The sequence below is a fragment of the Glycine soja genome, chromosome 9 (assembly GCF_004193775.1).
Source record: "Glycine soja cultivar W05 chromosome 9, ASM419377v2, whole genome shotgun sequence".
In the NCBI taxonomy this organism is placed as follows: Eukaryota; Viridiplantae; Streptophyta; class Magnoliopsida; order Fabales; family Fabaceae; genus Glycine; species Glycine soja.
In genome coordinates this window covers 5,044,340-5,058,907 of record NC_041010.1, presented here as the reverse complement: position 1 = coordinate 5,058,907, position 14,568 = coordinate 5,044,340, and the positions used below count along the sequence as shown (strand labels likewise).

The following is a 14,568-nucleotide window of genomic DNA, read 5'->3' as shown; positions in this document are numbered from 1 at the left end:
TTGTCACCCTACAGTGTTGTGGGGCCGTGGGGACTCCTTGTTTAGGTAAAAGTGGCTTGGCCCATTCAATAATACCATGAATTTGTACAATCCTTCATCTTTAGTACAATTTAGTTTATTTTACTTGGCCCATGTTACAATAGTAATTTTCAAAGGATATTCTTCTTATATACACCTTTTGGGGGGTGAAAAGAAATAAAACAAGAAATAAAAGTTATAGGTGGTGAAAAGGGTAAGAAAGAGAAATTAATGTAAAAATTGAGTGTGCAGAGATTAAAAACAAAAATCCCTCATCATTTCTTTTGTAGGTATTGTTAGGAGAAACCAAATGTAATGCTGCCTTTACATTGTAGCTCCTACCCCCCATCCAATTCCTTTTGCCAGACAAATTTCTTTTGTAAGAATTGTAATGAGAAACCAAATGTAACATCTTGAAATGTAATCAAGGGTATGTTTAGTCATTTCAAGATTAATAATGATTTAATTTCTAAATAATAAGACTAATAATCAAAATTCACTCAAAGAATTGATTAAGCACTTGAAATTGAAATTGGAGTTTGGAATTGGAATTGATTAGAAATTGTAATTTTTATGTTTGAGTTATGTGTAAAATATGAGTTATAATTATAAAAGTCCTATGGAATCCGCGTAAGGCATTCTTTCCATTATCAGGACAAACTAAACATAGAGAAGGATTGTTTTCTTTTTCACTCATCCTTCCCTTTTCTAATGAAACAAATACATCATATATAACACTCAGTTTATTTATAGTATTTTCTTCGTCATTTATAACAACATTTATTATGGGAGTTGCATAGCTACATTGCATGAATTGCTTATTAATAAAATATTATTTTGGTGTATCATATGTGATTTTGGATTGTTTAAAATTAGAAAGAATTACTTATATAAACAATTAATCCTTATGAGTTGTTTAGCCTTTGTATTAAATATACAAGAGAGAATATGGAATATTAGAGAGAGTATTTGTGAATTAGACAACTTGTTAATAGAAACTCTCTTTGGAAGAAAAAATGATTTGATTGCTTAAAATTGAGACAACACAAATTGTGATATATATATATATATATATATATATATATATATATATATATATATATATATATATATATATATATATATAATTTTTCGAAAATAAATGGAATTCTTTTCCTATGTCTTGTCCTAGAGGAATATTATTTTCTACACATAATTAAAACTGTGTTTATCTTTGATTATCTCAGGAACATACAATGTGTCCTGAGGGATTTCTGGGATACTCCAGTCATCCATGCTTTGATTTATCTCCTCGAATTGGACTTCTTCATCGAAGAAATTATGTTTTGGAGCGATCTCGTGGGTCTAATTGTCTTGCTCATGGAGTAAATTTAGGTTTCTTGAGCTAGAGTTTGAGGATGAGGATGATGAATTTGTACGAAAAGAAATGCGAGAAAATGATCGTAACCAACAACATCTATGAGTGGAATATAGATGTCTAAACATAATACAATATTATGAATACACTCCAACACATGACCATGGTAGTCATGACATACCAAACATCCCATGAGTGCTCGGAAGAAACAATTATAGATATCTTAGTTGTAGGTTTCTCTGGACAATTAAAAGGATGGTGGGATAATTATCTTACTAATAATGAGAAATAAAAAATTTACATTGTTGTCAAAATGGATCTCAATGAAAAAATCGTTACAAATGATGATAATAAGGAGGTCCCTGATGCTGTCAATACCCTTATTTTTACAATAGCCCAACACTTTATTGGTGACCCGTTACTTTGAAAAGATAGGTCAAAAGAACTATTATCCAATCTTAAGTGTAGAACTTTAGCCGACTTTAGGTGGTATAGAGATACCTTCCAGAAATATCTCCATAAGGTTATATGTTCTAAGTTTTTTAGATCTGAAAAAAAATAAAATTTTAACTTTTTTTTTTGTTTGAACATTACTCCTATAAAGCATTGAAAATGCTCTAAGATCCTTGTATCATCCTCACAAACTAAACAATTTTAGTCCTATTAAGAATTAACAATGTTAAATGATGACATTGTAGTCACATTAATAGTCCAATGATTTGCACGTCATCAAGGAGTTTGACGGATGCAATCACATGTAATTTTTTTGGGGTTTAATTATTATACAGGTCTTTATATTTTTATCAAATTTTCAATTAGACTTTATTTTATTTCTTTTAATTGAGTTCCTGAATTTTTATTTGTTTTTAATCAGGTCCTCCCATCTAATTGTTATGAAAAAATTAACTGTAAACACCTAATTAGAGGCATAAACAATGAATCGGTGCTTCTGAATCATGTTATATGCACAATTGAGTCAATTGTGAGATGTTTATGCAAAGTTTCAACCTCTACAAGTTAATTCAACCTAACTTTTCTTGCACAAGTCTCTCCTAATTGTTTGGCTTCACATAAGATTGAAACTCTGGAAAAAAAAATCCCTCACAATTAACTTAATTATACTTACAACGCACTTTAGAAGGTAGTACCAGTCCCCTGCCTCTCGGATTAGGTGTTTGTGATTAATTTTTCATAACAATTAGAGGAAAGAACTCAATTGAAAAAAAAAATTAGGAACCCAATTAAAAGAAAAAAATCAGGATCTAATTAAAAGTTTTGTAAAAGTATGAGGGCATGGGGTCAATATTTTTGGTAAATAATATTTTTAATCCCATATTTGTTCAAACCAATTGATGATACCAAATTAGTTGATAAATGATTAAACCATTAATTTATAGAAAAAAGTACACGTGATTTTCAGTTAGATTATTTGATAATGTGTTGAATTACTTAGCTGGTACAACATTAATTAATGTTGTTACTTGATATAAAAAATTAAAATTGTTAACAAAGAAAATAATATAGAGGTAAAAACACAAAAAAAAAATTATTTAGAAACTGAAAGTAAATTTTATAAAATTTTTTTAAAGATCATAAATATAATTAATCCAAACAAATAACCACTAAGGGTTAGATATAAGACAGAAACTAGTCTCCCACAACGCGACGAATTAAGATTTGAATCTCTATTAGGAGAAATATTCATATTCACGCTTACTGTTCAACTGTGTCTCAGATAGAATTATTTTCGAAAGATAAAACTTGTGAAAAAAAATAAACAAATAAATCATAATACTAATTTTATTTATAATATTTTCTTCTTCATTCATAAGATCCTCAGATCATCCTCACAAACAATTAGCATTCTTTTACCATTATAAATCCAAGTAAGTTCATAATGACTAGTCACAAACCTTCGCATCCTCTAATTGCTGGTTTGCTATCTTGCCTTCTTTACTTGCTCCCATCAGTGTTAGTTCATCATTCATAATTGCTTCAAGTTTTGGCAGTTTCCAAAAGAAAAATACTTAATATAGACCAGTTTGGTATTTAGAATGTTCCTTGTCGATCTCGTATGTGCCCCACCCTAACTCAATTATAGAATATAGTTCAGGAAAACAAACCCCCCAATTATAACCAATCAAAAGAGGAACACAATCTAATAAGAAAAAAATCCCGTGAAAATAAATTTCCAATTGGATCTAAAATGGAGCATATTTTTTATTTTTATTTTCGATAGACATAACTTCGTGGGCCCCACTGTAAAAAAAAAAAAACTTTATATATGATTGGTCCCTTCAAATTGGTTTGTTTAAAATTTCAACAAATGGATGCCACCTTAGGAAGGTGTCACACACACTGAATCTCACATGGATGCCTTGTTGATAAGGTATGACCAGAAAAAAAAAAAATGAGTGTGCCATGTGGGGTCAGAATATTGAGGGGGTGACAATTGTCACTCACCCAACCTTGCAAATTGTTCATAGTACTACTCTCTCTTATCATGTTGTTTCCAAGTTCCAACCAGAGTGCAGAAGATCTAATGTTCACTTTCTGATTTGACATGTTTTGGGATCAGTTGTTGCTGATTAGTTAAGATTTTTTTTCATTTGGCTTCAGTAATACTAATAGGCCTCTCTTCTAGCTAGTTGGTTGATTAAAGAAGCAATTGACTCAAGATTGAGCTTTTTGCTTAAGCATGCTAAATTAAAGTTTCCTTTTCTTTTCATTGATTGATCGTCACAAGGCCCAAGGAACATATTACTTCAGATAAAAGGGATCCAATAGCATCATACCTATTTTTATAATTATACTATCATATCATATAACAGTAATTTTAGTGACGCCAACCTGTATTTCAAACAAATTAAAGCATACTACATTAAATTAATCTGTTAGTGTTATCATCTTTGAAATTAGTATCCACGTTTCTCAAATCACAGTTTACCGCATATTTGGCCATTATTTTTAACTTGAGAATTTTTTTTTGACAGAAACTTGAGTTATTCTGCAGTTTTACTATTAAAACTAAATGAGTTGGAACTGGAGAAGCCATATGTAAGGACAATTTTCTTAAAGGAACTTTTTCTTAACAATAAATAATTTTTTTGGGAATTTCAGTAAAAGAAATGTAAATATTTAAACTAATTTGTAAGTTTCATTATCGTTTTAAGGAGTTGTATTGTTAGTGTAAAAAAGTAGAAATTCTTTTAAAAAAAAACTGTATTAGAGTGTTAAAAAGGGATTAAAAATGAGTTTTTTTTTGTTAGTGCAAAATTTGTATATCATAAATGATGATATGTATGACCTTCAAAATAGTTTTTTTTTAAATGATCAACAAACTTGTCATGCATATAATTTGTAATTAAATGGTAATTTAAAATTATTTTATATGATTGATATATGACATATTTATTCTTAAACAATTTTAATGGTGTTCCCCATTAAATTTCTTAAATAACCATTTATAGATGTTGGGTTAAATTCAACTTGCAAAGTTAACATCTCATCAACGGTTATTATTTATTGGTACACATATTTCTACGAAATTTTTTACCACACAAAACAAGCTTTTCTCATGACCCAATGTCACTTTTTTATTCAAATATCAAATAAATGAATCGAGAATTAATTTCACTAAAATTAAATTTATTACAAGATATATGTACCGAAATAAATTATAGAATAATATATAATAAGTACGTGAATATTGTCAAATGGTACCTAACATGATATCAATTATCATAATAAAATAGTTTGTACGTGCCTCATATGATACTAAACTTAAAAAATATCTCAAATTTGTAATGGGAAAGTCAAAAAACACTATTGATTTTGTGGTGTCTAAAATCTCTATGACAAAGAAAAGCAACGTAGTTTATGTTTTCTTTGCGCTAATCTAATTCTAATGTGACACAAGCCACCAAAAAGGAATCCCACAGGTTGGTTCATCGAGAAACAAAGGTAAAAATTTAGATATTCTGAAAAAAATAGAAGATGGAAAGAAAGAAAAGTTTGGATCCAATTCAGCTCGCACATTCAATGCATCAGATTCGGGTTACGACTTCCCCACCAACAAAGATTAAAATAAGAACATAGAAAATAGATATTTAAAGGAGACAAGGAATCTCTCCATTTTGGGATGAAGGCTTATCTTCTCTGGATCCAATACCCTCTCTTGATTTATAACAATATCCTCATCACCTCGTTATTCCAGTGCTTACATTAATTCATACTAATTATTATTCTAATCCCTCTTCCCTTAATCTTTTTTAAGCCTCTCCTCAATTATTGCTGTCAAAACTATTCTATACAATAATATATATTTCCTTGTCATTCCTCGTTGTGTGTCATTAAATATCAAATCAGGAACAAAGTGGTTGTATACGTTACAATACAAGGGCACTCTTTTCTTTCACAGACTGGCTCAGACAATTTTTTTCTCTCCCTTCAAATTATTGGCTCTTTGATCATTTGAATTAGATTCTACTAGAAAATTCCGTAGGGGAAAGGTTAGTGCATGCTCTGAAGCCATGCCAAACCTGAAGCTACTACTCTTCCTTTTTTTTTTGGGAATTAGAAATTAATACTTGGTGTTCTTTATTTCGGGGAGGGTGTGAAATTATTATTATTATTTTTTAAATAATTTTCTTATTGGACTTCAAAAGATCCACAAAAAAGTTGGTGCTGTTTTATCATCACATGGAGGAAGGATTGAGTTAGGATTGCATTGTGATTTAGAAATAAGGGAACAACAGACAAGAATCTGAAAGTTTGATTGCATTGTTTAGTTCAGAGATGAGAAAATAAAATTTGTCGAAACAATCTGTCCATGTGTTTGGTGAATAGATTCATTGAGTTTAGAGGGGCAAGGAATGTTTATTAAGATTTAAGGCTTCTTTCTTGATGTAAATGCAAGCAAAATGCCTTTTTATTTTTTAGTTAGTTTCATTGGGTAATCAAAGATTGGATATTAATTTAAAATCAAAAGGGGTTTGTTAGTGAAGTTTTTATTTTGAAACACAAGATTTAATTTAAATACCTTTAGGAAATCATATGTACACATAAATGCAAGGGGCTAGATCATGCCACATGAAAATTTTGAAAATTCATAACATTAAATTTTCACACGAACTGATAGGAGGAGAAAAAAGACAACTAGAGAGACAAAAAAAAAACTCTATATATATTGCTGTCTAATCATGCCTTTCATTTGATTCCACATTGCAATATCAAAGACTAGAATACAATTAAGATAAAAAAAATAAAAAATTATGATGCGTTCCATTATTGATTAGGAAAATTAAGATGAAAAGGAGGGGGTGGGGGAACATCTCTTTTGGTCGGATAGGATAGGGTTACTTTTTTTCCTTGGTCAAAAAGAGATATTCATGTGTTAGAAGTCTTGTTGTTCCATGACTAAGATTATCCTTACAAATCAAGGGCAGAATGTGGGCCTGTGATTGTGCTTCGTTCAGAGGAAATGCATAATTTTGGTTGCACTTCACTTGGTTGGTTGTTATGGCGAACCTGAGTGACATATAGCAAAGGAAGAGTGTGAGTGGCTAACTGGAAATGACCTTTGTGGCTAAATGAGTGCGCCACAACCTACCTGGGTCGTCCACACACACAACAGGCCCAAAAAGGCACATTGGCATTTGCAACTAACGCCCATTATTTGTTCTTGTTTTTTTTTTTTTCTTAACCCAAATTTTTTAATCAAAGACTAATTTTTCAAAGTATTAAAATCAAGTTAAAAGATTGACTTTTTCTAATAAGTTTTCTTCATAACATGGACCTGAAGATCGATTCCCTAATTAGATACTCATATAATATAGTTATCCAGTGATAGGGTTAGTGTGAGCAAAGAGCTAACTAGCAGTTTATATAGGAAAAAAGATAAAATTTCACTTAAAGAAAATAAAAAATTGGAGTAGTTAGTTTGCATATAATAAACTAGATGGGTGTAAAATGCAAAAACTCAAGACATTTATTTATAATTTTACTAAGTCTGCTAATTTGATTATCTATTCATCATATCACACAATATTGATTAGGTTTTTTTTTTGGTTTGTATAATCGTGGTACTTGTATTGTATTATGCAAAATTGGCTATACTAGTAGTATAAATGACTTTTTGTAAAAAGTTCTACGAAAGATTTTGTAACTAATCAGGAGGGTGAGTGGAGAGATAAGGCATTGTTATAGGAGAAAGAAATGTAACTCCAAAAAGAAAATTTACGGTTTCGTGTATATCACAAAAGCTTGTCCGTACGTTTTAACGTTTTCTTTCAACTAATTATTCTGGTCTTGACCTACTTATCCCTGCCTGCCTTAGGAAGATAGCCAGTACTGATTGGACTTAAATTACTTCACGTGGGACTATTGTTAAAACCGTCCTTATCTTCATTATTTTGTTAGTTTGTACTGTGCTTAAAGTTTCAGTTTCATTCATCATCTTACAACTTTTTCCCTATTGTGGTCTTTTGTTTTTTTGTCAATTGTCATGACATTAGAGAGATACACAGTGACGATTTGTAATCAGTTTTGTTAACTAATAAATAGTATTAAAAATTACGAAAGAAATAAATTGATTACATTAAATATTATATTTTTCAATAATTTTTTATTCTTTAGTCTTTAATCATTATCTTAAGAGTGTGTTTAATAGTTAGAATCCTTTTCTATTCTTGAGAATTATATTCTTAAAAATTATGTTTTTAGTAGAAGGACGGACGATAATTACATACATAAGTCTTAAACTCGAGATCATTAGTTAAACTTAAATAACTTCACACCTTTTAATCCACGCACTTGGTGGTAATGTGATAATATTTCAAATGTGTTTGATATATTTAAAAAAAATTAAAAATATTATCACAAATACAATATGTTTTCCCACCTTATATTTCAACCCTTCTTATAGGAATGTTTTATATAGAAACTCAGTTTAAAAAAACTATTAATTTTTTCACGATGTTTTCTAAAAAAAGCATATCAATTTATAAGATTCTTTAAGAATTTTATTTTTTTTTAAAAAAATCTTTCCAAACATCCCCTTACAAAAAATCATTAACAAAACCAGTTGTGAAATATAAAGCATAAATGAAGGAAAGCACATAAAGCTCAACTCAACTATATCACATAGTTAATGAGGTGAAGTCGCACACAGATTTGGTGTGTAGTGGGGTGGAGGCAGTTGGGTGCGTAAATCTAGGTGGTGCAAAGGTGATTGTGGTGGTGCTTGACAGAATATATCATGGTTGGGTGATGAGTTGTGGATCTGGTGGAAGGAGGTGGCGACATGACAAGGAGGGAAGAGGGGGTGAGTGGTGGTGGTCGCATGCGGTGAAGGTTTAGGGAGGAGGTGGTGGGAGAGAGGTAACTAGGCTTTTGCTTGGAAAAAGAAGGGTAGAAAGGAGATATTAGAAAATTTGGAGTGCACCAAGCAAAAAATGGATTGTGTTAAGTAGTTGCTCAACTTGCAAGTTATATGCATTGACTGTTGACCCCCAAAAAGTTCCTTGGGCTTACATAGTAAAGGGCTCAAAAAATTCAGATGATAGTTAGGCCCAAAACCCATCTATAACCAATCTAACTGTCACAAAGGGTTCTTTTCGTGGCTTGCATGTTTCAGTTCTGTCCACAAACATTAGGTGACTTTATATTTATATTTATTTTTTTCTTTTATCATCACAAAGAATCAATGTCAGCCAATGAAGAAACGATAGCTATCAGCGTCTCCTTTGCTGCTACTAATATCAGAACTGAACTTCATCCAAAAACCAAAAATGAGACAACATTTTTTTATATAAACCAAAATAATTTCAGTTTCAGCTGTTGCTCATTTATCTTATGGTAGTTTTCTGGGTTCCCCACTCAGACTTAGATGTTGAGTCGTGCACTTTCAACCCCAACAACTCAAAGCCTCAAGGCAACAAGAACAAATGCAATGCTTTATCCAACTCATAGATTATTGTCTCTTAAGGTACTTTAACACTTTGTTGTTTGTTCCTGTTATTTCCTATGTTTTGTTGTGTTGTGTTATACTAGGATTCTTTAGTTTGGTAATGGGCATGTGTAAATTCTTATGTGACTCAAATTTTATTTTTTCTAGAACCCAGTATCAAATACCAGAGGATTTTCATCAAAAGAGAATATTTTTATCAGAGGTCACCAAATCAATATAAAACAATTTTTTGGCCTTATCTCGGGTCGTACGCCACGAAACAAAGCAGGTGCTACTTACTCTCAATGAATGCATTCTTCAAGAGTTTCATCAGTTAGAAATTTGAATGTAGTTGATTACATTGATTGTTGCACTAACATCATGCCAAATGAGTACTAGAACTTTACATCATCAATGTTTTCCAACAAATTTGTAATTAATGTTGCAAATCTGAAGTTGGTTAGTTAGTGTGAATTATTGAAATGAAAGTTGAATTTGCCAAATGCAAAATGGGAAAAGGAGAAATGGAGGTTGAAAGTGTGAACACTGTTATTTCATTTTTTAGGCTTAAATAACATTTAGGTCCTCGAGATCCCTAATACATATCCGATTTTTGTTTTGAGTTTCTGATAAATTTTTCCGTTGTTGTGAATTCTTGATATATTAAAATTTTTATTTTAAGTCTTTGTCGTCAGTTAAGTGATGATGTGGTACCATCTCAACGACTGATATATGTTGGAAGAGCTCACATCATCACTTAATTGACGATAGAGACCCAAAACAAAACTTTTAATATATCAGGAACTCGGAATAATGGAAAAATTTATCAGAAACTCAAAACAAAAATTGGATATATATCAGGGATCTCAAACATATTTAAACCTTTTTTTTCCGGCATGTGTTAATTGTTAGTAGGCATATTCGAATCCCCCATCTATCATCCCTCCCTTCACCCTTTACCACCAAGTCAATCTTACATATCCTAAACAATGTTATTTCATGATAACACTTCATATATATTTCCAAATTCCAATTATGCATCAAAGTAGCTTGGAAAGTGGCATTCACATTTTAATGTTGCAGGAGTTGTTTCCCCAAGGTGTGGCCTGCCACTGACAGAAGAGAATGTGGAGAAGGTTTTGGATGAGGTAAGGCCTGGCTTGATGGCTGATGGAGGGAATGTGGCATTACATGAGATAGATGGTCTTGTTGTTGTCCTCAAGCTGCAAGGGGCATGTGGATCATGTCCTAGCTCAGCTATGACATTGAAAATGGGAATTGAAACTCGCCTCCGGGATAAGATTCCAGAAATCTTGGAAGTGGAGCAGATAATGGACACCGAGACTGGTCTTGAGTTAACCGAAGAAAATGTTGAAAATGTAGGGAAAACTTCTTGCATCATTTCTAGCATTTCCATAATTTCATTGGCCTTTCGGATTTTAAGTATGGGGTAAAAGCTAAATGATCTGATTTAAATGTTTTTCTTTAAGTATCATACTCATCAGCTTGGCAAGGAATGGTTTGTGTATTATTCAAAACCATGATGAAGTTCTTATAGCTTCTATGATTCTTCAATCACTTAGATAGTAGCATAAACATTTATGCCTAGAACTAGAATAGAAGATAAATGCTTAAATGAATCTTCCAATCCATCTATTTCTAGTGGCTTTTTTGTATACATTCTCTATAAAACAAATGTATCTATAAGCTGTAGGATTCATGTTACTAGTGAGCACTTACTGTTGCATCAGGATTCTAAATCTTACAATATTGTTAATTTTTCAGGTTCTTTCTGAAATTAGACCATACCTTGTTGGCACCGGGGGAGGAATATTAGAGCTTGTTCAGATCAAGGATTATACTGTCAAAGTTCGGCTAAGTGGACCTGCAGCTGGGGTTACAACAGTTCGTGTTGCCTTAACACAGAAGCTGAGAGATAAGATACCTGCTATTGCAGCTGTGCAGCTAATAGACTGATGTCACATACAATACAAGTTCTTTTATATTTTGATTTATCTGTTACAAGATGAACTGGAACCATCCATAGAAAGAACATGTAAACTTCTGTTAGGAAAACAAATTCAGTGTCAGTTACTCAGTTTTATAGGATTTAATGTTTGTCTCCTCCGTTCACTTCAGAATGAAGTATTTAACATTCCTTATATCACTCTCAGTCTTAGCAGTCCATTGCATACTTGTATCTTTTTTGACATGGCTTTAGTGTATGACAAAAGAGCAAATACTAAAATCAAGGATTTTGACTTTTTGTTGTCGAAGGTTAACAGATACTAAGCTAAAATTAATGGAAATGACAACTTGCACTGAGTGAACATAATGTTGTTTTCTTTATTGCTACCTTGTTATGGCTCTGCTCCAACTGTGGTTGTGAATAACAACCATCTAAACCAGAAGAGTAAACTATCATTTTAGTTCCTGAATGTGTAAAGCGTTATCACATTAGTGTTTAAAAGTAATAAAATTCAAAATAAGTTTCTATGTTGTCACTTTAGTCCCAAAACTCAACTACTTATTGTCATTTTAGTCTTTAAAAGTATGTTAATATGAACACTTAAGTCACAGGTTTTCTGAATTTTTGGACTAAAGTGAGTGATGGATTGCACTTTCAGAAATCCTTTTTTGAGTTTTATTACTTTTAGGGACTATAGTGACAACGCTTCAACACATCCGATGACCAAATTGGCTATTTAGCCAAAGCAAAATTTAGAAAGCATAAATACTTCTCTTTCAAGCATAGTACTGTCTCAAAACACGGGTCATAGTGTGAACTCAGTCAATGGATCTATGTATATTGAAAAGCTTGTGTAGTGCTACTGCTAGTGTGAACTCAGTTAACATATCTGTGTGTTACTAGAAAAGTTTTTACTTCCTCTATAAGTAAGTTGTTTAGAGAGCTGTCCTATTTAGCTCTCCAAGTTCTAATGATGCTTCTGTATTTTTTAAACTAGACTGTGTTGCTTGAATAAGTTTTTTTTTTAGATAAACGTTAATTTTTTAGTTTCGTTAGAAATGTCAGTTGAGAGATTTAAACCTGTGACCTCTTTCTCTTTCCTTCTCTTTTCATTCTTTCCAAACAACTGGACTAACCTTATATCACTCTGTTGCTTGGATAAATTGAGTTGGAGAATTCTCTAAAGATGAAGTTTGGTCCTGAGCAGGTGGAAGAGGTAGAACTAGCTTAATTATTTGATAGGGATTATTCTTGCTTTCAAGAGAGGTCGGAATGATTTTTTTATCCTTGTCTACTAAAATTACCCATATAGTTGGCTTGCTCTTGGGAATATGGTCTCTCTCATCTCATGGCATTATATAGGCAAGTTTAGGAATATTAAAAAGTGACACAAAATGTATTTTAGATTGCCAAAATTACTTTGTTTTCCATGTCAATGCAGTTAGTAATGGAGTTAGAGATGAGGGACGAAAGCCATATTTCTTTTATATGAAGAACTAATTTCTTCAATTTAAAAGTACAAGCACCAAGACCAAATATATTACTGAAACATCAGCGGTTTCAAAAGCATGCCCTATACGCTATCAATGGGTTTAAAATGTTGCCTAATATTAATTGGCAAGGATTGTCAACATTTATAAAATTGTTGACAAGTCTATATTTAGGCAACAATTTTCTAACCTTTAGCGTGCTGGGCATTACTTAAAGTACAAAATGTTGTAGTGTTTATTGGTTTATTATTACTCATTAATTTACATGTGGATCAAAGTGCATTTATTGTTAGTTATTTTCACCTTCAGCATTAACTTCCCCAAACCAGTTGATTGTGCAGAGATCTTTGGAATTTCGTTGCGATTAATCTATAACATAAAGACATTTTAATTCTTACATTCAATGTATAGAAAAACTAATCTCATTGTTTATAACTTTGATAGTCTATTAGATGATTATTTTTATCTTTAAAAAGTAAATTATGAGTCATAAACTATGTTTTAATATTCACTCAAATAAATAAAGACATATCTACCCTAATTTTGAGTGGATTGATAACAAAAGAATAAAAAAAGAGATTTTGAGTGGATTGATAAGACAAGAATAAAAAGATAGATGGAAAAAAATAATAAATATGATAATGATTAAATATAGAAATAAGAAAATGAGATATAAAGAAATTTCATGTATAATTGTAATTTTTCTTTTTATAATGGGATGTATGTCCTTGAAAAAATAGGCGATTTCGTTGATCTTATGGTGAAATACAGTCGTTTGTAATGACAACAATTTAATATATGGTTCTCATTGATTTATGATGTCAACTCCCACATAACTTTACATGTATATTCTAATTCAATTAATAAACACAAGGGCATGGATGAATTAATATGAACTTATCATAATTAAATTAACAAGTGATTTTAAGTTCGATTTCTATATATACAATCGAGTTAAATATTTAAAGGGAGAATTGATTGCTCATAGTGGTTCTACATGTTTCAAACAAGGATTGCTTCCTTCAGAGAATATATGTGGTCAAACAAAAACAAAAAGCCTAACAACAATTTTTTTTACCCGTTTAACTTTTTAATCATTATTGCTCCAATAAGTTCTTAGACAATTCATGACCCAACTTGGCATTCCAGAACACTTATATAAATCGCCATACACTACAAATAACTCCCATCTACACAAACACTCTTCTCTTAAGCTTTGGTAGTTAACTAATATTTACAAGTAATTAACTAGTTGAGGATTATGGTTTCCAAAAATGTCTCCCCTTTTCCTCACACTGAACCTCCTCTTCTTTCCACTTGTCTCTGCTCGTGGGCCATGCCCTGGTCCAAACTCAAACTCAAACCCAAACCCAAAGCCTAAGCCCAGGCCCAGACCCAGGCCCATCAACCTTTCAGATGGTTCTAACACTTCAGAAGCCTCTTCTTGCCCACGTGAAGAACTCAAACTAAGCATATGCGCCAATTTGCTACGCAGCACTAGTTACTCCTTGCTGCAGCCTCATCGCGGGCCTAGTTGATTTTGAAGCTGCAGTGTGCCTCTGTACTCTCCTCAGACAAAACATTTTGGGCATCAACCTTAACAATGGTATTCAACTCTCTTATCAACATTTGCTCAAGGGAAGTCCCACGTGACTTTATATGTTAATTTTTATTATGGAGAAATTATTATATGATCCCAGATCATCATATCATGATCCTAATTACTTTTCATGTAACATATATAATTATAAATTGACTAAATATATTTTTAATTCTTAATAAATAC

The 14,568-nt window shown here is 31.6% G+C and overlaps 1 protein-coding gene across 1 annotated transcript; it reads left to right on the top strand.

The window, feature by feature from the left end:
* Positions 1 to 9,263: 9,263 nt before the first annotated feature.
* Positions 9,264 to 11,585, top strand: LOC114425862 (nifU-like protein 3, chloroplastic). The gene is made up of 4 exons (XM_028392825.1): positions 9,264 to 9,362; positions 9,492 to 9,612; positions 10,407 to 10,702; positions 11,109 to 11,585. Exons 1-4 carry the CDS (start codon positions 9,264 to 9,266, stop codon positions 11,298 to 11,300), a joined length of 708 nt encoding a protein of 235 aa, XP_028248626.1. The 3' UTR covers positions 11,301 to 11,585.
* Positions 11,586 to 14,568: the final 2,983 nt, after the last annotated feature.